General features: G+C 36.6%; 1 protein-coding gene across 1 annotated transcript in view; it reads left to right on the top strand.

Annotated features, from left to right (window-relative positions):
• Positions 1–23425, top strand: part of LOC149575061 (zinc knuckle (CCHC-type) family protein) — a 130802-nt gene that overhangs the window by 11331 nt on the left and 96046 nt on the right. The window contains 1 exon segment of the mRNA XM_089814943.1: positions 8735–8797. Within this exon segment, the coding sequence (XP_089671069.1) occupies positions 8735–8797 (63 nt within the window).

Here is a 23425-nt window from a genome sequence, read left to right as displayed (position 1 = left end):
GCTAAGTTGAAAAAGTTTCATACTGTTACCTACATTTTGTGGTGACAAAATGCAGGACAACACATAATATCTTGTCTAACCTTATATGAAAATATTATATCTTTAACAACATACTATTATATTATTAATGTTAAGAATTGATCACCGATTAGAATATTAAAATTCACATATTAAGATATTATTTATCTTTATTTATTTTAATTGTATTATTATTCATTTTTAAATACCATTTCTTAAAAAGATGTTATCATTAGGGTTTTTAATGAGGACATGATGAATTACATTGTTTAATTTTTTTTTCTTGTTAAGATGGAACCCTCACCCTAATTTGTTGCAATTGTTATTCTAGGGGAAATTAGGAAGGGAACATTATGAATTAGCAAATTAATGGAAAAATTTATCTTTTACTAATATCGGCTTTCCACAATCCATAATTTGAATGTTGAAGCTTTTTGGATTAGATTACATGACAATTTTTTGCATCAACATTTTGGATCACACTTTGTGATCCATCATCTTTTGTATTCTTGTTCTCTAGCATCCTGATGATGGATCGCAGAGTGTGATCCCAAATGTTGATGCAAAAAAATGTCACACAGTCTAATCCAGAAAGCTTCAACATTCAAAAAGTCATCTCGTTTTCATATAAGATTTTTGTAATATTCTTAGACTCATCAATATACATGTGTATTGACAATATATTCTATTTTCCTCAGAATTTGCTTATGAATACAAATATTTCTTATTCTTTAAACCAACATTTCCCAAGGATGTATGCCCAGGAGTTTTCATTTCTTTCTTAAGTAGGGTGTTTCAGGGATGGGGTTCCATTGCTTTTCCCCCAAAAAAGTTTGGCACATCCTAGGGACACACCCTCACCATGTGAGACGTTTGTTGGGAATGCCATTTAAAGAGGGGCACAAATATCCCCAAGACATCTTGGGATATCCAAAAGACTAAATCATTTTTCCTTGAATGGAAGCAGCTGAAGGAGATGACTCAAGATCATGTCCTTGTGATGAAAGAAAAATGAAAAGGGTGAATGAATAGGGCAGGGATGAATGCCCACTAGGATGGTCAAACAATATAGGAAGCATCACACCCCAAATTTCACCTCTCTTTCATTACATTAGGAAGAAATGGCTGCAGGTGAAGGTGACAACTCTCATTCATTACATCAGGACATTACAAATTTAACAATTAGTGGTGAAGAAAGCAATGCTAATAGAAGAAAGTTTGACAATCAGGGTGAAGGAAGCAATGCCAGTGAAGTAAGAACTGTCCATGATGTTGTCAAACAAAATGCTTAGGGTAAATGTTTTGTCAAACGAAAAGAATAGGATGGAACAACCATACCTGACTGAGGAAATGGACTGCCTTTTAGTGGATATAATATGTTGAACGAGGTGGTAAAGAATACACGTCTTACCCTGAGTACTGTGGACTGGAACTAAAAAATGGACAGAGGAGGGAGTATAATGAAAGAAGAGACACTGAACGTCTTTAAGTAATATTACCTAATTTTGACGGAAGAAGCAAACACTGCAATGAGACCATGGTTACAGAAGTTGTATACTTATTAAACTCAATGACAGTTGATGAATCCCTCAAGTTCACCACCTTACACATGGAAGGAGTAACTTAGGAGTGTATGAACTTGTAACTCAAGGACATGATTGAATCTCCACCATAGAAGATTTCAGTCACAGGCTGGTTGAAAGATTTGATAGAACTGACCCTGAAGTAAATTTCCCTAACTTAGCCCTATTAAAGCAAGAAGGTAGAGTAGAAGATTATGTATTAAAATGTGAGAAACTTGCAGTAATGGCAGGATGTGCCAGATAAGAGGTTGATTCCACTCTTTGCATAAAGGATAAACTGAGCCACTAAAAGGGTTACTTAAAGCCTTAAATCTGACGGTGTTTCCAAATGCCACCAAAATGGCCTTCATTACACTCTCTGTGAAGGCAAAAACCCCTTAACCCCCATTCAATGCTTGAGTTTCTGTAAAGACCTTAAGGTCTGTATGATCAGAATCTTATGTTTTTTCTTATAGTATCAAATTTGAAAACAGACTGCTTATGCAATATACATTCAAGAAAAGAAATTGAACTCTATACTTCTTTGAGACCATTCAAACATTTCATCGCGCTTACACAAATTTACCAGAAGCTGCAAATTCTGGAATTCTTATCGATTCATATAAAACTGGCACAAAATCTTTTAATAGCAGCAGTTTTCTTACAGAACATAAAATCCTTCAGCAGTCTTCGTCAAAGCCTTCACTATTTGATTCTTTGAAAATTTCCCATTTTAAAAAATCTTTCCAGTCTCTAGAAAACAATTGTCATGTGTAATGTCTTGAACAATTTAGTTTTTCGGTTTTTACTTTCACAATGAACAAGCGTAAACCTTTAATACATTTTGATCATCAATATCTTGATGTGGGCAAAGCGAGATAAAATAGTTAGAATGATATTAAAATAAAATGCTTGCAGGCGCAAAGCTGCAGAATTCAATATTGTAACAGTTAGAAAAACCTGGAAGTAATGATATTTTTAAACTTTATTATGGCAGCAAGCTTTCTAGATTAATTACAAATTGAAATGGGAAAATTATTAAAGCTAGTTTTAATTACAAGCCTTCCAGAACAAATGACAATCTTTATATTAATACTGGCAGTGGACCGCACATATTATCATCAGAATACTGGAATTTAAGTTAATTCACTATGTTGTGGTGGCACAGCCATCCAGAGTTACATTATCGAAATCAATTGCTAAACTTATATGATTTGAGTGGGGAACCACACAAAAGTTCACAATGAAAAATGTTGTTTTTAATGAGTTGAAATACTAAATTTTTACTCCAGAAATATCTTTGAAATAATTACCAGAAAGCAAAAATACTTTGTAAGATTTGAAATATAAAATCATACCCAAATATATGCAGGTACGGCTGCCTTAGAAGATAAAGGTTACCAGCTTATTGAGGCTGTTACTTCTTTAATAGTGTACCACATCAATAGTTAAAAGACTTTAACATATTAATATTAGCTCACAATATGTGCTGCACCATTAGTGATTGATATGACACATTTATATCATATATGAAATACTCATAAGAGTACCGATGAAGATATAAACAGAAGCTTGGCATTGTATAAGGGTTGCAATTAGCAAATTTAAGGCAGGACAGTTCGTTACCTCCTTTCAAATAACCACAAGCATTAATATTCATCAATATCAAATGAAATATCACTATGGCCAGCCATGATGAAGCCAAACATTAATAATTAAATATTTAACACAAAATTTTATATAAATAAATATTTAAAATTGTCTTAATTCGGCACTATCAACCTTACAAAAACCAGAAACTGGAAATGACACACCCATACAGATAAATTGGAATTCTGGAAAATCTCACCCAGCTAGAACAAAAGACAATTGCAGTTAGAAATTTTCAAGATCCTCAAATAAATTGAACTTCATATGTAATGTCCCCTTTTTAGCAGGAGTTGGAGGTGATGATGCTAGCCATCATTGCGACCCCTGTGGGCCAATGTGCTGATTTTCATTTGAGGGTCTCTATTTGGCCAGTTGATCTCAGTGTTGGTGGTATGTCACTTTCACATATTAATCTTTCTTTGGTATCCTGATGAAGACAGCCATGATGAAGCCAAACGTTAACAATTAAATATTTAGCACTAAATCTTATATAAATAATAAATAAATATTTCAAATTGTCTTAATTCTGCACTATCAACTTTACAAAAACCAGAAACTGGAAGTGACACACCCATACACATAAATTGGAATTCTGGAAATTGTCACCCAGCTAGAACAAAAGACAATTGCAATTAGTAATCTTCAAGATCCTCAAACAAATTGAACTGCATATGTAATGTCCTTTTTTTAGCAGGAGTTGGAGTTGATGATGCTAGCCCATCATTGCGACCCCTGCGGGTCAATGTACTGATTTGAGAGGCTCTGGTTGGCCTGTTGATCTCTGTGTTGGTGGCCTGTCACTTTGACAGAGCTATCTTTCTTTGGTATCCTGCTTCTATCTTCATGATTGGCTTAATATTGGAGTACTTACCATTTATAGCGAGTCTATTCTTAGTCAGATACTATTTATGGCAGTGTATTTTTGGTGCGAGCCATCAGTTGATATTGGATATTGGCTTGGTCATTTGGTGTTAGGGAATTATTAATGATAAAGGATTTATTAATTAAGTGTGACTTAATTAATAATATTCAATAAAACCTTATTATATGACCAAGCCATTTAATGTTAATTAAAAGATATCTATGTCTTGGTGCCAACATAAGGAGGGGGGAGTTATAAATTATATTATTTCAAATTCTATCCAATCCATACGAGGTGTATGGTTAAAGCCTCTGGCTCGATGCAGGAGTTGTATTTGCAGCTGAAGCTTGGTTTTGACCAAATACACTTTAAGTTTAAGCTATATGGAATGTGACGCTGAAGCTTCACCCACAATAGGGTTGGAATGATATATGCCTTCATTTTGAGTGGATAGGAATCATTGAAGACACTTGTTCTCCCTCTCGTTTGCAGCTGGTTTGTGGGTGCTTAGAGCTGTTGCAACACCCAGCAATTTGTGCATTGATGATGGCATCAAACAGGTGCTATAGCTGGTATTATTGGCGATGGATATATTAGTTTTTTGCTACCTTGGGTGGCGGAGTTTGTTTGTTCCATAATCACAGAGACTGTGTATGGATTTATAGACTGCTGTGATTTGAATCATTACTTACCTAGCAACGTGGGAACTCCACCTAGGGCAGTGCTTCATTGTTGCAGATTTGCGTGGGTCATGTATGTACTGTTTGCCACTTCAAAGGGCCATGATCTGTATCTCAGCAGCCATGTCAATTTGGTGAAGATTGTTTGCATGCTGCTAAAGCAATTTGGTGCAGACATAATCTAGCCAGGCGTAACTATATCAGGTTTTCTCTAATAGATTTGAATAAAGTCTGCGAGCATAGAGTATATAAATCTATCCTTGTAAATTGCCTGTGTTTTAGGAGAATAAGTTGGACTTAAAGTTGGTTTTCAATTTCAGTTATCTTGCTTTGTAATTAATTTATTCAGTGAAAACTTAAAAAAAAAATCATATATCCCAAAAATGCAAAAAAGTTGCAAAAACATAAAACAACAAACTTAAAAAATGACATATCCAGAATTAACCGTGGTGTCAGAACCAGCAGGGTTCTTACAGCATACAAATTGTAGTCTTCAGCACATCGGCGATCCTTGAGTGGAGTCACCAAGAATGGACAAGAGGGTTTTTGTCCTCCAATCTGAAGAAGAAACTGAGAGGGTTTTCATCCTCTATATTTTTGCACCAAAGTGCTTTGCTCTTCAGATGTGTAGATGAACTGAATGCTCAAGCTTTGAAATAGGATTTATTTTTATAAAAATCATGAACCTTTTTCTATGGTAAAAGTATGTTTGAGATGCCTGTTGGATATTGGACCACTGCAGGAAGAACCCCTACATTGTAACCTACTCTTCATAATACCGGTTGCAGTGACCATTAAACATCATCTCCTATCAGCTGACCTGCAACTGCAAAAGAAGTCAGTGGAGAAATGAAAATTTCAAGGTACTGCAAGCCCCCAAGTCTATTTGCTTCCCATTAATTGTCCAATTTGCCAGTGTAAATGCTACATGCAGTACTACCCAATTACTAGCCCAGCATTACATGGCAATAGCAGTTTATAATTCTTCATTGTACATAGTATAAATTGTCTCCACAAAAACATGAGAAGGGGGAAAGAAGTAAAAGTAGGAGCTTGGGCTTTTAAAAGACCTGAAAATCTCCTGACCCCTAGGATCTTCACTGATTGTTGTGTGGTAGATGACTGGGTAACTTCTGCATTTGTAAGGCAATCCACAAGGTGATATGCTCTGTTAACTGCTGCCACCTAATTCCACTTTTCTAGAATTCTTGTCAATTTCGAATTTCATTCATTTAGCCTGACATCTATTAATAACCACATGGTAATCTCCTCCTACCTCAAGTGATTGCATTCCAAAGACCTAGCCAACCCCTTCTATTGGTGTTGAGGCTTTTGTTAGAAATAGATAATATTGAGAGGGGGGGTGAATCAATATTCTACAATCTTTTGCCCACAACTGAATATTGTTAATTACTTTATAACTTGCATATGAAAGTAAACCAACAATGCTGAACAGTAAATATAACCATACACAAATAGAACTCATAACACCATTATTTGTTAACTAAAGAAATTGTGGCCAAGGGAAAACCCTGGTGGGGATGATACCCACAAGATGATCTACTAAATAAAAAAAATCCTGTTAAGGATATTGACCCTGTTAGGAGTCTATGAAATACATATATTCCAAAAGTGCAAAAAAGTTGCAAAAACAACAAACTTAAAAAATGACATATCCAGAATTAACTGTGGTGTCAGAACCAGCAGGGTTCTTACAGCATACAAATTGTAGTCTTCAGCACATCAGTGATCCCTGAGTGGAGTCACAAAGAATGGAGAAGAGGGTTTTTGTCCTTCAATCTGAAGAAGAAACCGAGAGGGTTTTCATCCTCTATATTTTTGCACCAAAGTGCTTTGCTCTTCAGATGTGTAGATGAACTAAATGCTCAAGCTTTGAAATAGGATTTATTTTTATAAAAATCACAAACCTTTTTCTATGGTAAAAGTATGTTTGAGATGCCTGTCGGATATTGGACTACTGCAGGAAGAACCCCTACCATGTAACCTACTCTTCATAATACCTGTCACAGTGACCATTAAACATTGTCTCCTATCAGCCGACCTGCAACTGCAAAAGAAGTCAGTGGAGAAATGAAAATTTCAAGGTCCTGCAAGCCCCTAAATCTATTTGCTTCCTGTTGATTGTCCAATTTGCCAGTGTAAATGCTACATGCAGTACTACCCAATTAGTAGCCCAGCATTACATGGCAGTAGCAGTTTATAATTCTTCATTGTACATAGCATAAATTGTCTCCACAAAAACATGAGAAGGGGGAAAGAAGTAAAAGTAGGATTGGGCTTTTAAAAGAGATGAAGATCTCCTGACTCCTAGGATCTTCACTGATTGTTGTGTGATAGATGACTGGGTAACTTCTGCATTTGCAAGGCAATCCACAAGGTGATATACTTTGTTAACAATGCAGGAAAATTTTGTTCAAAACTGCTGCCACCTAATTCCACTTTTCTAGAATTCTTGTCAATTTTGAATTTCATTCATTTAGCCTGACATCTATCAATAACCACATGGTAATCTCCTCCTACCTCAAGTGATTGTATTCCAAAGGCCTAGCCAACTCCTTCTATTGGTGTTGAGGCTATTGTTAGAAATAGATAATATTGAGGGCGGGGCGTGGAAGGGGGGGCGGGCGCGTGTTGAATCAATATTCTACAATCTTTTGCCCACAATTGAATATTGTTAATTATTTTATAATTTGCATATGAAAGTAAACCAACAATGCTGAACAGTAAATATAACCACACACAAATATAACCACACACAAAGAAAACTCATAACACCATTATTTGCTAACTGGAGAAACTGTGGTCAAGGGAAAACCCCGGTGGCGATGATACCCACATGGTGATCCACTAAACAAAAGAATCTTGTTAAGGATATTGACCCTATTAGGAGTCTATGAAATACATATAGTGTCTTGAGTCCTTGTTAGAGGACTAGGCCCTATTAAAAGCCTCAATCCTGTTAGGAGTTGCTTCAACCTTATTAGGAGTTGGTAGATCAAATACAATGTATGCAAGAAGAGCCCACTGCCCTAACATGCAATATACAATTAAGTTTCTTCACAAAAATAGATATGCATATAATACTATCTTAGTGTTGTATCTCGCACTTGCTCTGATCATATATCAGATTTCGCATCACATAAGGCTCACATATTACTCAAGCTTTCTTCACAATAGTTTGCATCACATTCGCATCACATATGTTTCATATCTGAGCTGTGCAAGATATGATCTTTACTTATATCTCGCAAATTATCAAAACTCTGTTTAGTCGGCCTTGATGCTTTTACACACTTGACTGATTATGAAATAATTTTGGTTAAACATCTAGGATGTCGGCCCATCAAGGTTAAGTAATTATTTTGTTACCAAAATAATTCCTTAAGCTGTATGGTTCAATTTACTAACATGCTCTATTAAATACCTGAACTGGTAATTCAATTGTAACCTGTGCTGTACTATCTGTACAGGCCTGCACGCTGACATACGTCATCATGACACTGTCAACTATCGATCCTTAACTGCACATGAGCTAACTTGAAGTTTGTCATCCGTACAAAGCGTATCTGTCTTTGTACTGCTGCAAATTGTCTAACACAGCCAATTTTCTAACCCTGATAACATCATGAAATATCAAAAGTATAGGTTGCCATAAATGACAACACTCATACATCTACCTAGCTATATTGCCAACAGCCTTTGCTTTTTCATTCAATTTCAGACATACATGGAGATTTTTGTGTAATTTTATATATGACAAAGCAGAGGGTTTCAATGAGCATCTATTTGTTTATTTTCTTATATCAATTACTCTATCAATGGTCGAAAACAGTAGTCATAGTTATGGCATTAGAATTTTTTTTATTATCAGATACGAAAGTAAGATATGATGAATCTGTGCTAGAATTTTGCATTTACTGATGGATTTTGTGATCTTACAGTTTGCACAGGAGCAGGATTTCTTTCGTCAGACTGCCGCCATCTCAAAAAAAGAGAAAGAAAAGGTGATTTTTTTAATGTGATATTTCCTAAAGCTTTCTGATCAAGGTTTCCTAAACATCTTGTTCATGTCAGATCAGTGAAATGTAGCTCTATATAGCATACTGGTAACAGCATGTGAATCTGACCTCCTGGCAATTTTGAATGCCATTTTCTTTGGATGTCGTGAACTAGAAAGCTTATTTATGCATTATCCTATTTCTTAATTAATATTTCTATCACTACATTTATGCTTGAATGTGCACAAGACTTTCTCATCTCAGGATGTTTCCCGATAAGGAGTATAGATGTACACGATTATCTTCTCTTCTAGTAATTAGAGATATATCTATAGATTCAATAGTTCTTCTCTAACTTGAGCAATTTTAGCCAGCTTAATAAAATACAGATTACATGGATAGTTTCAATAGCAGCAGGAATATTTTTTCAATCTTTACATGTACCTGTAAGTTTCCATTTCTGCTTTCTGTTAACAATTTAGAAACATCATTTTGTAATTCCCTATTTATGGAGCCTTTTGTCTCCATTGTAAATTAATTGAATTTCCATTTTATGGTATCAGAGCTAATTTCATTTTTTGGTGTTTTTTTAAACAAAATTCGTGGTGAACCTAAACAGTTTTTCAGAAGGTTTTTATCAAAATTTTAACAACAAAAGTAAGGGTTTCTTTAAAATAATTGTAGGAGTTATTTTTTAAATCATGCGGCATTTCTTTCAGAATAAATTGCATTTTTTCCCAAATAAAGGGTTTTGAGATTATTGTGTTTTTTTAAGGTGCTGTTTTTTGAGTTTTCTTTGTGTGGTTTTCTTTCTTTGTGAAATCCACAGTTAATCTGCACTTTCTCTTACCTCTCTTTTATACGTCCTCACATCTACAATTTTCATAAAATTGCAGAGTTTTTTTTGCATTTTGTATTCTCAGTACCAAAGGTTTTCAGACCTTTGGGTTTTTTTGTTGCAAATATGGGGTGATATTTAGTGCTTCTCCAGCTCGCACAACCTCAACAACTAAAGACTTCAAACCATCTTTAACAAAATTGCCAGTCTTTTGCAAATATTTTTGGATTGTGGGTTCTCCTTGGTTTTTTATTTAGAGATGCTTTTCTAACTAAAGTGCCTAGGGATCTATGCCACATAGGTTTTTTTAATTTTTACTTGAAAAATCAACATTTTTGGAGTTGGTACTGCAACATCTCTTTTGACCTCGATTTTCATGCATTGGAAAACAAAAGGGATGGTGTTTTTGACCAATATTTATGATGGAAAGCAATTGATGCTTCAATGGCAAGGATTACAACATGTGGAAACAATGCATGCTCACCATTATCAAGTATTGGTGGTTGGAACAAATTGTTGAGGGTGAAGTTACTTGTCCTGCTGTAGCAAGCAAAGACTAGGTCAAGTTCGATGAGTGCAATTGGGAAGCTTTGCAATTGTTTGATTGAACTACCCCATACAATAGTGGGGCCCATTCACCAACAATGACAATGCTCATCAAGTTATCGGTCATGAATGACATGCTTCTAGAAGTGTCATTTGGCAAGAGAACTGCATAGATTTGGATGCATTTGAAGGATCTCCATGAGTAGTTAGACAAGGGCAAAGCATTCTTTTTGAAGAATATAGAGTTTTCAGTGATGTTGGATGACAAGATGTCTTTGTTAGAGTATTCTTATGAAGATTAATAATGTTCGCGACTAGTTGGAGGCCATTGGTCGCAAGATGAAAGAAGAGGATAGTGTGATCATCATGTTGAAAAGCTTACCACGATCCTATGAATACTTCATCAAAATTGCCAATATTACTTCTATCACTACTGATCTAAAGTTTGATGAATTGTACAACAAGCTCTTGCAACAAGACAATTGGAAACACTAGTTTGGGAGTAGTAGCTAGACAAACATTGTGGGTCGAGAGTTTAGTAGCCAAAGGCAAAGGTAAAGGCAAAGACACACCTAAGGAGAGTTCCAAGATTGTTATCACCTGTCATTATTGTGGTAAGCTTACTCATATGAAGTAGCAATGTAGAAAATAGTTGGTTGATGACAAATCCAATCTAGGGTGGTCCTAACAGAAGGCCCATGTTGTAGAGCATAGTAATACTGAGTAGAAGTCGACCTTATATGCATTTATGGCTAAGATACTAGCTGATCATGTCAAAACCTTTACCTAATACATTAATTTTGGATATTGTCTTTAGTGTACACAAGTGCCACATTGTTGAAGGAGTCGAAGAAAACAATTGTAGTTGATATTGGAGATTCTTAGTAGCTTCCAATGGTTACAAAGGGTTCATTTCTCAATTCTCTTGGCATCTACAATATGCACACCTCAACCTATCATTTCTCTCTTAGTTTGCCTGGGAGAATCTAGTCAATGGCTTTCTTGAGATTTAATCAGAGATACATGGGGTATGTGGAACATAGTTCAACTTATTGTTATCAACTTATTACCAAGGGCATAACAATATATTGAGAAATATAGGGGTCGAGAACTTCTTGGGAAAATATTTAGAATTAAAAAAATTGCTCAAACTTAGTTGGAGATGTATTTGCTTTTGCAAAATTCAATAAGGAGATGCATCTAATGAGTCAATAAATGAGTAAACAAACCAAGCAAGCTGATCTAGGTATATATAAATGCAAATAGAATACAAAACCACATCCTCATGTGGAATGTTGATGATTTGTTGCCATAGTCTGATTAATGATACCGATTCTCTGTACAAACACTTGGTGCTGGTTTGGATGTGTTCTGGTGCTCCGATGCTTCTAGATTCTGTTTAGATGCATCGCTTGGGCTTGTTGATGTTCGAGCATCCATTGGCCCAGACAACGCTTCCTAGGCGCATCTAAACAACATCCAGAAGCATTAGAGTGCATCTGTGGGCCCATCTGCATTTCCAATGCTCACAATCACTTTTTTGCATTACACAATACTATTTTTTATTATTATTTTGCTCCCAAACCCTAAAACAATCCTAAAAGAGGTCATTCATTGTTCATTCTTCTCATTTTGTTTGCAATTGGGCGCTCTTCTCATTGGTCTCCATTTTGGCATTTTTTAAGCAAGGTCTTAATTTTAGAAGATGATTATGTCTTTGCATATATATATATATATACACACCCCACATTATATAGGGGAATCTGGCAAAGATAGGATGGGAAGTCCGCCCTAAAATTCTATAGGCCTGGATGGAAAGTAATGGAATGATATGGCCCTAAATGCCCCTGGCGGGCTTTTGCACGCATCGGATTTGCATTAGCATCAACATCAACATCGACAACTTAGAGTCTGATTGTTTGAACTCTAAAGCAAACTAAAAATAAAAAATTGTCTTTTTAAAACTATAAGCAAATACAAGTGTTAAGTACAATATCAAAATAGGCTACATCTTCCTCTTCTCCTTCGCAACAACTTTAGTAAAAACTATTGGAGTGGGATGGAGTCTAGCCCTAGAAGTTTGTTGTGGTTGTGACTGGACCTACATCCTTGACGTACATGGTGCTAACATTGGCAATGCCTCCTCATCATGTGTATCCTCCTCACTCTTAGTGCTCTCATCCTCCTCATCAATGTCATCCAACCCCCTGTGAATCTGCCCCCTCCATAGCACGCCTCTCCAAATGATAGATGCGATCATCTGTGAAGGCTGCTCTTGTGATGTCCAATCACAATAGGGATACATGTCATCCAAATCAAGTGGACCAGCTGGTGCTAACTCTACCTTTCTTGTGCACAACTGAAGGTTATAATGCACATAAACAAGGTCATTGAGGTGGTTCTGCGCTAACTTGTTCCTCTTCTTCATGTGAAAGGCCTTGAATAAGCTCCAATTAGGCTCACAACTGGATGAGCTACATGGCTGACATAACATGCAAATGGCAAGTGTTTGCAAATTTGAACATTTCCACCCCAATTTCTTCACCAAGAATTTGTAAGATAAATATTAAAGAGTTAAAAAGCAAGGTGAAAACATATTTTAGTAACTCAGTTTATCTACTTATCATGCATGCGAAAGGCACCAAAAATCCAAATATTTTGCATGGGGATTGAGTGTTTCTTCCACTTCTTGCCAAGTTTGAGGAGATAGTGTGAGTCTTGAGATACCTTGTGATTAAGAAATGGCTGCCCTCATGGCCAAATTTGTTCTTTCCCTTTTGCAACTTTTTCTGTTCTTGGGTAGTGAGTAAGGCATTTATTTCTCTTTATTTCATCTGTGGTGAATTATGAAACCCTTGTGTCATGCCTTATTATCCCTCCAAGGTGGTATTTCAAACGAGATATGCCTCCACTAACTTCTTTTTCTCTTTTTATGCATATCTCATTGTTATAGTTAGGTCCTTCAGAAGCATATTTCCATGCCTCCTCTTTGGCCCTTTTAGGGCGCATGTCTGCATATCCTGATGGACATGCATCTACTAGGGTGTTGACAAACCCACTTGTAGAGGCATCTCTATTTGCCATTTTGATGAAGAATCAACCTACACGTCACATACAAGATGAGGGCACAAACTTACCTAGTTCTACGTGCCCACTTGGCTTAGGCCCTATGCGCTCACGTTCTCTTTTTAGAAATTTAATAAAGAAACTTAGAAATAAAGTAAGTTTAAAACTTTAGATAAGTTTAGATAGCTGAAATTGAAAGAAAAAAAAAGTAAAAGAATATTAAAATTTTAAGAAAAATAGTTAGTTGTTGGATTCGTGCTAGATAGGCTAGATCCGGATTTGGATCTGTTCCAGATGTAGATTCGTGCTTGGATCCTTGATTCTGCCTGTGGATCCATTAGGATCTGTAGGCAGAATCAAGGATCCTGCTCAAATCCTTAAGGATCCAAGCCATAGCCTGAGGATCTGATGCAGGAGCATCTTGCATGGGAAAATAAAAAAAAATATAAATATAAATGGAGGAGAGAGTGACAAAAATTAGAGGAGAAATAAAAAATAAGAAAAAAGGGAATTTCTATTTTCAAGGTGCATAGGTGGCGTAAATAGAAAAATAAATAAAAATAGTTGTCATTCCATTTATTGAGGTGTGTAGGTGGAAGTCTAGAAGTTTGTGGACATTTTATTAAATCATGCATTTAATATTTGGTGGGCCAAGTGGTGGTGCTTAGTTGTATTTGGGTGGGAATTAAAAAAAGGTAGTTGCATTTACCTTTTATCCCACATTGGTTGTTGTAATAGTAGGATTTTCTACAACTACTTTCTTCATTTATCTAATCCGATTTTGAGTTTACATTGTTTCAAATTTGTTCAATTACATAATCAGCTGAATCTAAATTCTGGACTAACTGTTGAGATCAATCTAGACTAAATACTGAAGTTAAACTGAAATTAAATCTATTCTATTTACTGAATTTAAATCTAATCTAAATTTTGAGAATAAGTCTAATCTAATACTGAAATTGAATCTAAATGCTGAAATTTAACCCTAGTTTGAATTGTTGAAATGAGAAGCTGCATCTAACATGCTATTTAAAAAAAAACTAATTATATTTCTATGATAACATCTATCTTTTTCCAAGAAAAATCTTTCAGTTGAAAAATAAAGAAAGCTAACTTAAAAGCAAAGATACGTACTGATTTACTTGAGAGACTTTTCCAATTAATTGACCAAACTCTCACTTTGGTGAGAGGAGAAGCATTATCGTAGGCTTAACCTCCCAACTACGGACCTTTTACTTATCCCCACAGGTTCTAAATTAATAGAACGACCCTCCCTACCCTGAGGTCAGGCTTGGGACGTTCATTGATTCAGTCATCGGAGTACTCAGGTGGGTTGAGGTCCCAACAGCCATTCGGTTGAATAACTGAAGCATCAGGACAACAACGCGATCATTTTGTTGTGGCAAGTTTGCCTATTATCGCCCGGGCCAGAGAATTTAGAGGTGGGTTTTTATAAACCGATCTCCACCACTTAGCTTGACAACTAATTATCAAAGTGAATTACATGAGCTATTTGCATTAGATTAATTTGTGTATTATCAATTACTGATATCATTCTTGTTTTTCTTTTATCAGATTCATCTACACCTCACACCATCAACAGATCTTCAGATCGGTGTCTCCTCGGTCCCTGAACCATTACATCATATACCTATTTATAAGATTATGACTTTACATCCTATGAAATTCCTTGGTATTCAAAATTGATCATTATTACTGTATGTTTGTTTGAGAACAGAACATTTCAAGACAAAATCCACAGATTAAGACATATATGGTTTGATAATGGTATAGTCTATATTCAAAAAGTATTTTTAAAGTGATGGCAATCGGTAATAATAGACAATGAATATGATGAGAACATAAAAGCTTTAATACTTCCCTAGTCGGCTTTTATTATAAACACCAACTACTTCATTAGCAACCATGTATAAAAGTTCTATTGGCATTCTCAAATAATCTGAGCGTATGGTAAACAACAAGACTCAATATTATGCAAATAACTCTTATGTTTTGAATCAACCCGACTCAGAAAGGACAAAACGTGATTGAAAGTTGGAAGATAAAAACAAATATAACACATCCTTACTTGGCTTTGGCTATTCAGACGGTTTACTATATCTTGCTTGGTGGCCTCTTCAGATTTCCACTGGAACCAATGATTAGTGATATGCAAAAATAATTTTGTGGGAGCTCAGAGGTTATAATACCGTGGCTGGACAGGGTGATATTTGCAGGTGATAAACGTATTTGCAGGATGGTTGACGGATTTTGCAGGGTGATAAACGTATTTGCAACAAGAGTTTGAGACGGATATCTTCGGGTGCCTGAAAGACGACAAGGCCAGCTTACTTATTAATTCGAATTTGACCTTACGGCTTCATGCCGTTACAAGACTCATTTCGACTTCTAGATTGGAAAAGAAAGAAATAATTGAAAAGAGGTGGAAAGATGAATGGATCAGTTTAATAATATCATTTCATATTATTTTATTGTCTTCATTAAGGTTATAAGTATGTACACACAAGGTGGCATTATTGAACTATAATTTTTAATGTAAAAGTGCCATCTTGTGTTTATATATTTATGATTTTAATTAAGCAAATAAAATAATGTAAGGTGATATTATTATTATTTGATAAATTAAATTAAGGTAAGAATTTTGTTTATATTTATTATTTATTTTATTATTATTTTATTTTAACTTTAATTTTTAGCTCATGCAGATTCCACTAAGAAATTTGTTGTCAAATTCAAAATAACTTGCCATGGTGATTTTTAGGTCAAAGTTGTCATTTCTGATGACTGGATCTTATGACCATTCCATTCCAATTACCTCGTTTCGTAATGCTTCCCCTCTTTCTCTGGTCTTTATCCTGCAACCTTTAAAACAATCATTCTCGCCAAAACATCAATTCATGATTCATAATTTGTTAGATAATATCGTTAGGAATTTCATCATAAATACTAATTGAATGTACAACGGCTAAAAACTATCTTCATTTCACATGAACACAACGGCTAAAAACTATCTTCATTTCACATGAACACAACGGCTAAATTTAACTGACTTAATTTCATATAGTAATTAGATCAATGCAACATCTTAAGATAACTGCTTCAATTTCACATGAACATGAATAAATAAAGCAATGGTTATAACTTCCATGATAAACAACGACTAATTTCACTTGAACATGAAAAATTATTTTGGTTCAACGGCTATATTTAGCTTAAAAAAAAAATTTAGGGCAAAAATTGGGATGTAACAGTTGTGTTAGTAACATCTTGGGTTGGAAGTGCCTATTTAAGCAAGGCATATGAGCATTTCTAATCAAGCTTCAAGGTGTGATCGCTTCTTTGTAGAAGCTTGGAGAGAAGGAGGAAGCGAGGAGTGAGTTTTCCTGAGTCTGTGGACAGAGCACCGAATGTGAGGCAGTTTACAACAGGATTGTGGTGGAGTATTGAGTTTGTGAGAAGAGCTAGTGGCTGTGGTTTAGAAACAAGGAGATTGCTTGAAGGGCTTGCTAGCAAAAGTTGAGATCTTGAAGGTTTCTACCAGAGTGTGGATCTGGACTAGCTTGGGTTTAGATTGGATCTTGAGAGATCTTGCAGAATTGTTATTGTAATTGCTATTGTATTTGGCTGTAACCGGGAAGGCCTTATAGCTTGGCACATTGCATGTAACAGTTATTCTATGAATAAAGAGTTACGATTTGATATAAGATCTTGCATTGTTATTCTGTTTCTGCTGTGTGGTTATTTGTTGGGGGCTAGGATATCTCCTTTGGGGATTCTCCTGCCTTGCATTGTGTCAGAATGGTATTAGAGCGAAGCTTGTTCCTGAGTGTGTAGATAGATCGTCGAAGTTGAGGCAGTTTACTCCAAGACTTGGGTTGGAGAAATAGATCTGAGTTGGTCTTGATCTGGTGATGGATTTTCTTTTTGGAGTCCTAGATCTCTTGGTTGCGAGGTGGCAGATCATGGTTCTGACTTGCAATTGCAGAGGGCCTGAGATGGATTAATGGAAGACTGGTCTTGTTGAGGCATGATCGTAAAGAGTTTTTGAATTGTAGATTTGTGGTCTTGGACTTGTGATTTGGTTCCTGATTGTTCATGCGAGGTGGCAGGTTGTGATCTGACTTGTAAACAATTTAGTTTTGTCAGAAGAAGCATAGGAAGAATTTTTTGTAGAGGGTTTACGAAGATCTTGGAAGATGGCTCCGAGAGGATTGGACCTTGAGATGATTGCGAATCTTCGTGATGTGGTGGAGAGGAGGTTTTTAAGATGTTTGCTCAGTTTGAAGCTAGCTTGGTTGATCGAGTTAAGGATGGGGTGAGGAGGAATTATGTGGATGTTTGTGGCGCTGGAGTCTACCAATGCGAAAGAGAGTTGTTTGGCCGGTTAAGAGACTTATTCGTGAGAGAAGATGGCATGATCAGGTTGAAGTGGAAGAGGTTGGTTTTGTTGATCAGTTTGTGGAGCCTAATATAGAACCTGTAGAGCAACTAGAGGTTGTTGCTGAAGATATTCCTAACCTTGTTGATGTTAAGATGGAGATTGGTTTTCATGATCAGTTGGTTGGGTCTGACACGGAAATTGCGGAGCACTTGGTCATGGATGGTCCAGTTGCTGTTGGTGGTGACTTGTATGTTTTAGAGCATCTTGTTGTGAGCAATGAGACCGTTGGTGTTGAGAGTTTGGCATATGTTGCTAAGGAGTTACATATTGTTGTTGATATGGAGTTTGTTGTTGCTGGTGTGGATTCACTAGTTGTTGATATGGATGAAGGTTTGCTAATGAAGCATTATTGTCAGTTTGTTCCTGGGAGTGAGCACGCTGATTGGATGGTTGATATTCTAGTGTTTGACAAAGTGATGAATATGTGGATGATGTGTAGATTTGTTTTCTTGTCCTTGTTGAGATGGAAACCTTTGGTGATGATGAAGATGGTTGCGGATCTTTCTTTTGGCGTCAAAGTGTGGGGCACACTTTTCTATTTACTTGGGGAGTCTGATGCAAGAGCATTTTGCATGGGGAAATTTAAAAAAAAAAAAAAATTGGAACGGAGAAAGTGACGAAAATTAGAGGGGAAAAAAGAAAAAAGAAAAAAGGGAATTTCTATTTTCGAGGTGTATAGGTGGAGTAAATAGAAAAATAAATAAAAATGGTTGTCATTCCATTTATCGAAGTGTGCAGGTGGAATTCTAGAAGCTTGTGGACATTTTATTAAATCATGCATTTGATATTTGTTGGGCCACGTGGTGGTGCTTAGTTGTATTTGGGTGGGAATTAAATATTTGTTGAAAGGTAGTTGCATTTACCTTTTATCCCACATTAGTTGTGTTGGTAACATCTTGGGTTGGAAGTGCCTATTTAAGCAAGGCATATGAGCATTTCTAATCAAGCTTCAAGGTGTGAAAGCTTCAAGGTGTGATCTCTTCTTTGTAGAAGCTTGGAGAGAAGGAGGAAGCGAGGAGTGAGTTTTCCTGAGTCTGTGGACAAAGCACCGAATGTGAGGCAGTTTACAGTAGGATTGTGGTGGAGTTGTGAGTTTGTGAGAAGAGCTAGTGCTTGCGGTTTAGAAACAAGGAGATTGCTTGAAGGGCTTGCAAGCACAAGTTGAGATTTTGAAGGTTTCTACTAGAGTGTGGATCTGGACTAGCTTGGGTTTGGATTGGATCTTGAGAGATCTTGCAGAACTGTTATTGTAATTGCTATTGTATTTGGCCATAATCGGGAAGGCCTTACAACCCGACACATTGCATGTAACAGTTATTTTATGAATAAAGAGTTACGATTTGATATCAAATCTTGCATTGTGTAGTAACCCCAACTGGTTATAACTTCTTCAAACACCAAAAATCGTAACACTTCAATTGTTTGACATTTCATCAAACACTTTGCAAGCAAGCTCTGATGCCAATGTAGTATCCTCTCACAAGGAACTAATATGCAAATGCAATTCTTTTGGTATTAATAGTGCAAATACATGGAAACTAGATGCAAAACAATGACTGCAGTAATGCCAAAATTTTGATTCTGAGTTATCACAGCAAAATCATATGCTGATGAAGTACAATGATAATAGTGATGCCCGAGAATGGAAATGAATCAAACACAAATATTGTAGCGCGACATCGTGCATGTGTACTGTAGCAGTCAAAATCTTTTCTCCAATTAAGCACAAATAAACTCCTGAATTGAAGCTCTCCCAAATACCAAATTCAATGGATATTTCACCACCTCAAATGGTTGCAACACTAAAGAGTTGACGTTCTCCAATGACTGACTGAAATCGGAAACCTTAGTTTCTTCTCCCAACTTGATATCAAATGCAATTCACAAAGTCGAATGATAAACAATGAAGCTCTCACCTCTATTTATACTTTTTCTTGACCCTTGTAGAAGGGAAAAAAAATTAAATAATTGCATTCTCTAGAAGTTTCTCCCTTTCCAATAATTAATGCACTCACTAGAAGCTTCTCCCTTGCAATACAATAATTAATTGTGCTTCTAGAAAATTAAATTACTAGAAGCTTTCCCCATCTAATAATTAATGCATTCTCTAATAAATTAAATTAATTAAGTATAAAGTCACATTTTTTTTTTTGACTTTATAAGAAATTAATTTAATCAATTTCTTCTTATTTCTCCACTTAACCTTCAGAGAATGAAAAGGCGAAGAACTCCACTGATATGCTAAAAAGATGGGGACATTACAGTCCACCCTCCTTGAAATTGCTTGTCCTCGAGCAACTCTAAGTCCGGATGCAGCAAAATCTCCTCATTCTCCCATGTCGCATCCTCTACTGGCAGGGCCTTCCATTTCACCAAATACTCCCTTACAGTGCGCTGCCTCAAGTTCCTTTCCTTGAAATCAATGATAGCCTTTGGCACCAATATCAATTTTCCCTCATCATCCAAAGGTGGGAGCACTGTAGAAGGAACAATATGATGTCCTAGCACCTTCTTGAAGTGTGACACATGAAAAACATTTTGCACCTTGCTCTCGACTGGAAAATCTAACTCATAAGCCACCTCTCCAACTTTCCTAATAATCTTGAATGGACCATAGTATCGTGGCTTAAGTTTTTCGGCACCACTCTTCTTGAGAGTGGATTGATGGTAAGGCTGCAACATAAGATACACTATATCTCCAACCTCAAAAGTCCGTTCTGTCCTCTTCTGGTCTGCATATTGCTTCTATTGATTTTGTGCCTTGGTTATATTATCCTTGAGAGTCTTAACAATGTATTGACTCTCCTGTAACAAATCACCTGCACTGGGCACTCTACTGTCACTCAAAAGCAGAACCATAAAATTGGGTGTCTCATACCCATACAGGGCCATAAAGGGTGACATTTGAATAGACATGTGATAAATAGCATTGTAGCAATACCCACAGAGATAAATCCACTTTACCCATGTCTTCTGTTGCCCTGCTATATAATTTCTGAGATATCCCTCCACCCATTTATTCACTATCTTTGTATGACCATCTGCCTGAGGGTGTTAGCTAGTACTCAGATTGAGCTCTGTTGCACACAACCTGAATAGCTCCTGCCAAAAAAGACTCATAAACTTGCTGTCTTTGTCACTCACAATGCTTCGAGGTAAGCCATGTAGTCTGAATATCTCCTTGAAGAATAACTCTGCCACCTGTGTAGCAGTGATCGGAAAGAAGTGTGCAAACTTCGTTAGGCGATCCCCAACCACATATATGCAGTCCCTACCTTGGGCTCTAGGTAGTCCTGTGATGAAGTCCATAGATAAACACTTCTACTTTCTATCAGGAATCGGAAGTGGTTGAAGTAAACTGCCTGGATAGGAATGTTCTTGCTTATTTTGTTGGCAGGTGGGACACTTCCTAATATATTGAGGTACTTCTGCTTTGAGCCCTTTCCATGTGAAATGCTCTCTAATTTGCGGGTATGTATTGTAGAAACCAGGATGTCCTGCCATAGGTGAATCATGAAAAGATTTCAGAACCATCCTCCTCGCTGTTGAGCCTGGAACCAAAAATATTCGCCCTTTGTAAATGATGAGCTCATTCACAAGGGTGTATCTGCTGTCCTAACTAGTTCCATCTATGAATCCAGTGGTCCATGCATCCTTTGCATACTTTGCAAGGATCAAGTGTCTCCAATCCTCCGATATATTTGTCAATAAGCTCAAATGGGGCCTACGTGATAAAGCATCAACAACTACATTCTGTGTCCCTTTAAAATATGTAATATCAAGTCATAGGACTGTAACTTGCTCACCCACTTCTGCTGCCTATCATTGAGATCTCGCTGCCCCCAAAAGTGTTTTAGGCTATTATGGTTGGTTTTCATACAAAATTTGCTACCTACCAAATATTGCCTGAATTTAGCCAAAGCATGCATAATGGCTAACATCTCCTTATCATATATGTTGAAGCTTCGCTTTGGCTCTCTTAATTTCTTGCTCTCATAAGCAATAGGGTGCTTCTCTTGCATAAGTACCGCTCCAATGCCCTCGAAGCTTCAGCTCTCTTAATTTCCTGCTCTCATAAGCAATAGGGTGCTTCTCCTGCATAAGTACCGCTCTAATGCCCTTTAACTTCCTCTGCGTTACTTTGACCTCATCTTCACCATTCCAAAAGTGGTGAAGCAAATCAATGGGACCCATCGAATACATCGTGTTGAACCTGTCGTCACCTGGATCCCAAAACAACTGAACCCCACATCCATAGCGATACAAATATCTGGGAGTGTCTATAACACATCATCTCTCTACAACTCCTGCTAAACTCTCATGGATGTGATAGCGAACCAAACCATCATGCCAACTAACACTATAGTCGTCCTGTAACCATGTACCCATAAGAAAACTTTGTGACATAGGAGTAGCAAACCCTATTGGATACATATCAGCATGATGTATAATTGACAGCTGTCCCTGCAAGTAATCCCCCACAAACAGCTAAGTTGGAGGCTTGTAGCCGCTAATCCCATCTTCTAAAGATGGTGAATACGCATCCCACAAAGGATGATATAATTCTAGAACCAATCCATACTGATGCATCATCAAGTCCTCCGTGCATGGGTCAACAGAAAAGTGATGGGCACTCCTCATTGTATATTTGCGGTAAAATGCGCCAACCTCTGTCAATGGCTCGTCACTAACAACACTTTAATCAAACAGTTGATCCCTCTGACTTTGAAAAACAAGCTGGCATCCATAATTAGCTGCATGGAATAAAGTGATAGATTTGCTTCTAGGAGATGGAAATAAATCAACACGAGAGCCATACTTCCAACCAGATGACACTCTGCAAATGCCTTGTGTGGATGACGGAGTAGTGTCATGTACTACCACACAACTCTCAGGAGAATCCACCATTGTGACACAAGAGCTACCAGTAAATTGTCCTGTATCAACTGTCATGGTGCTAACCTCAGGAGAACTCGATACAACTAACGTACTCATCCTAGCTGAAACTTTTGTACCTATATCTGTGATAGATGTAACCACATTCCCACAACAACCCGTGGATAAAAGATCCTGATCAATTGCCTTTGTATGTAACTGTACTATATCTGCAGCTAGTGGAGATTGTGCCAAACTCAACTCCTCTGTAAGCTTTTCAATTTGTAATTGTGACTCTTGAAGGGCCAATTGGGCACTCTGCAACGAGTCCATAGTCACCTCAAGCTCATGAGTGAGTTTATCAACCTTCTCCTCCTTTCCTTGCAATGCAACATAAGAAATGCAATCTCGCTCGAGAAGAAAATCTCTATCTGCAAGTAGTTGTAGGTAATTTTGTTTCTGTAATGTCCCCTTCTTTTTAGCATATCAGTGGAGTTCTTAGCCTTTTCATTCTTCGAAGGCTAAGTGGAGAAATAAGGAGAAATTGATTAAATTAATTTCTTCTAAAGTCAAAAAGAAAAAGAAAAAGTGACTTTATATTTAATTTATTGGAGAATGCATTAATTATTGGAAGGGGGAAGCTTCTAGTAATTTAATTTTCTAGAAGCACAATTAATTATTGTATTGCAAGGGAGAAGCTTCTAGCAAGTGAATTAATTATTGGAAAGGGAGAAACTTCTAGAGAATGCAATTATTTAATATTTTTTTCCCTTCTACGAGGGTCAAGGAAAAGTATAAATAAATGTGAGAGCTTCACTGTTTATCATCAGATTTTCTGAATTGCATT

This window comes from Cupressus sempervirens, chromosome 2 (genome assembly GCF_028749045.1).
Source record: "Cupressus sempervirens isolate cs-2001-9-10 chromosome 2, ASM2874904v1, whole genome shotgun sequence".
NCBI classification, from domain to species: domain Eukaryota; kingdom Viridiplantae; phylum Streptophyta; class Pinopsida; order Cupressales; family Cupressaceae; genus Cupressus; species Cupressus sempervirens.
This window is presented reverse-complemented; position numbering and strand designations above follow the sequence as displayed.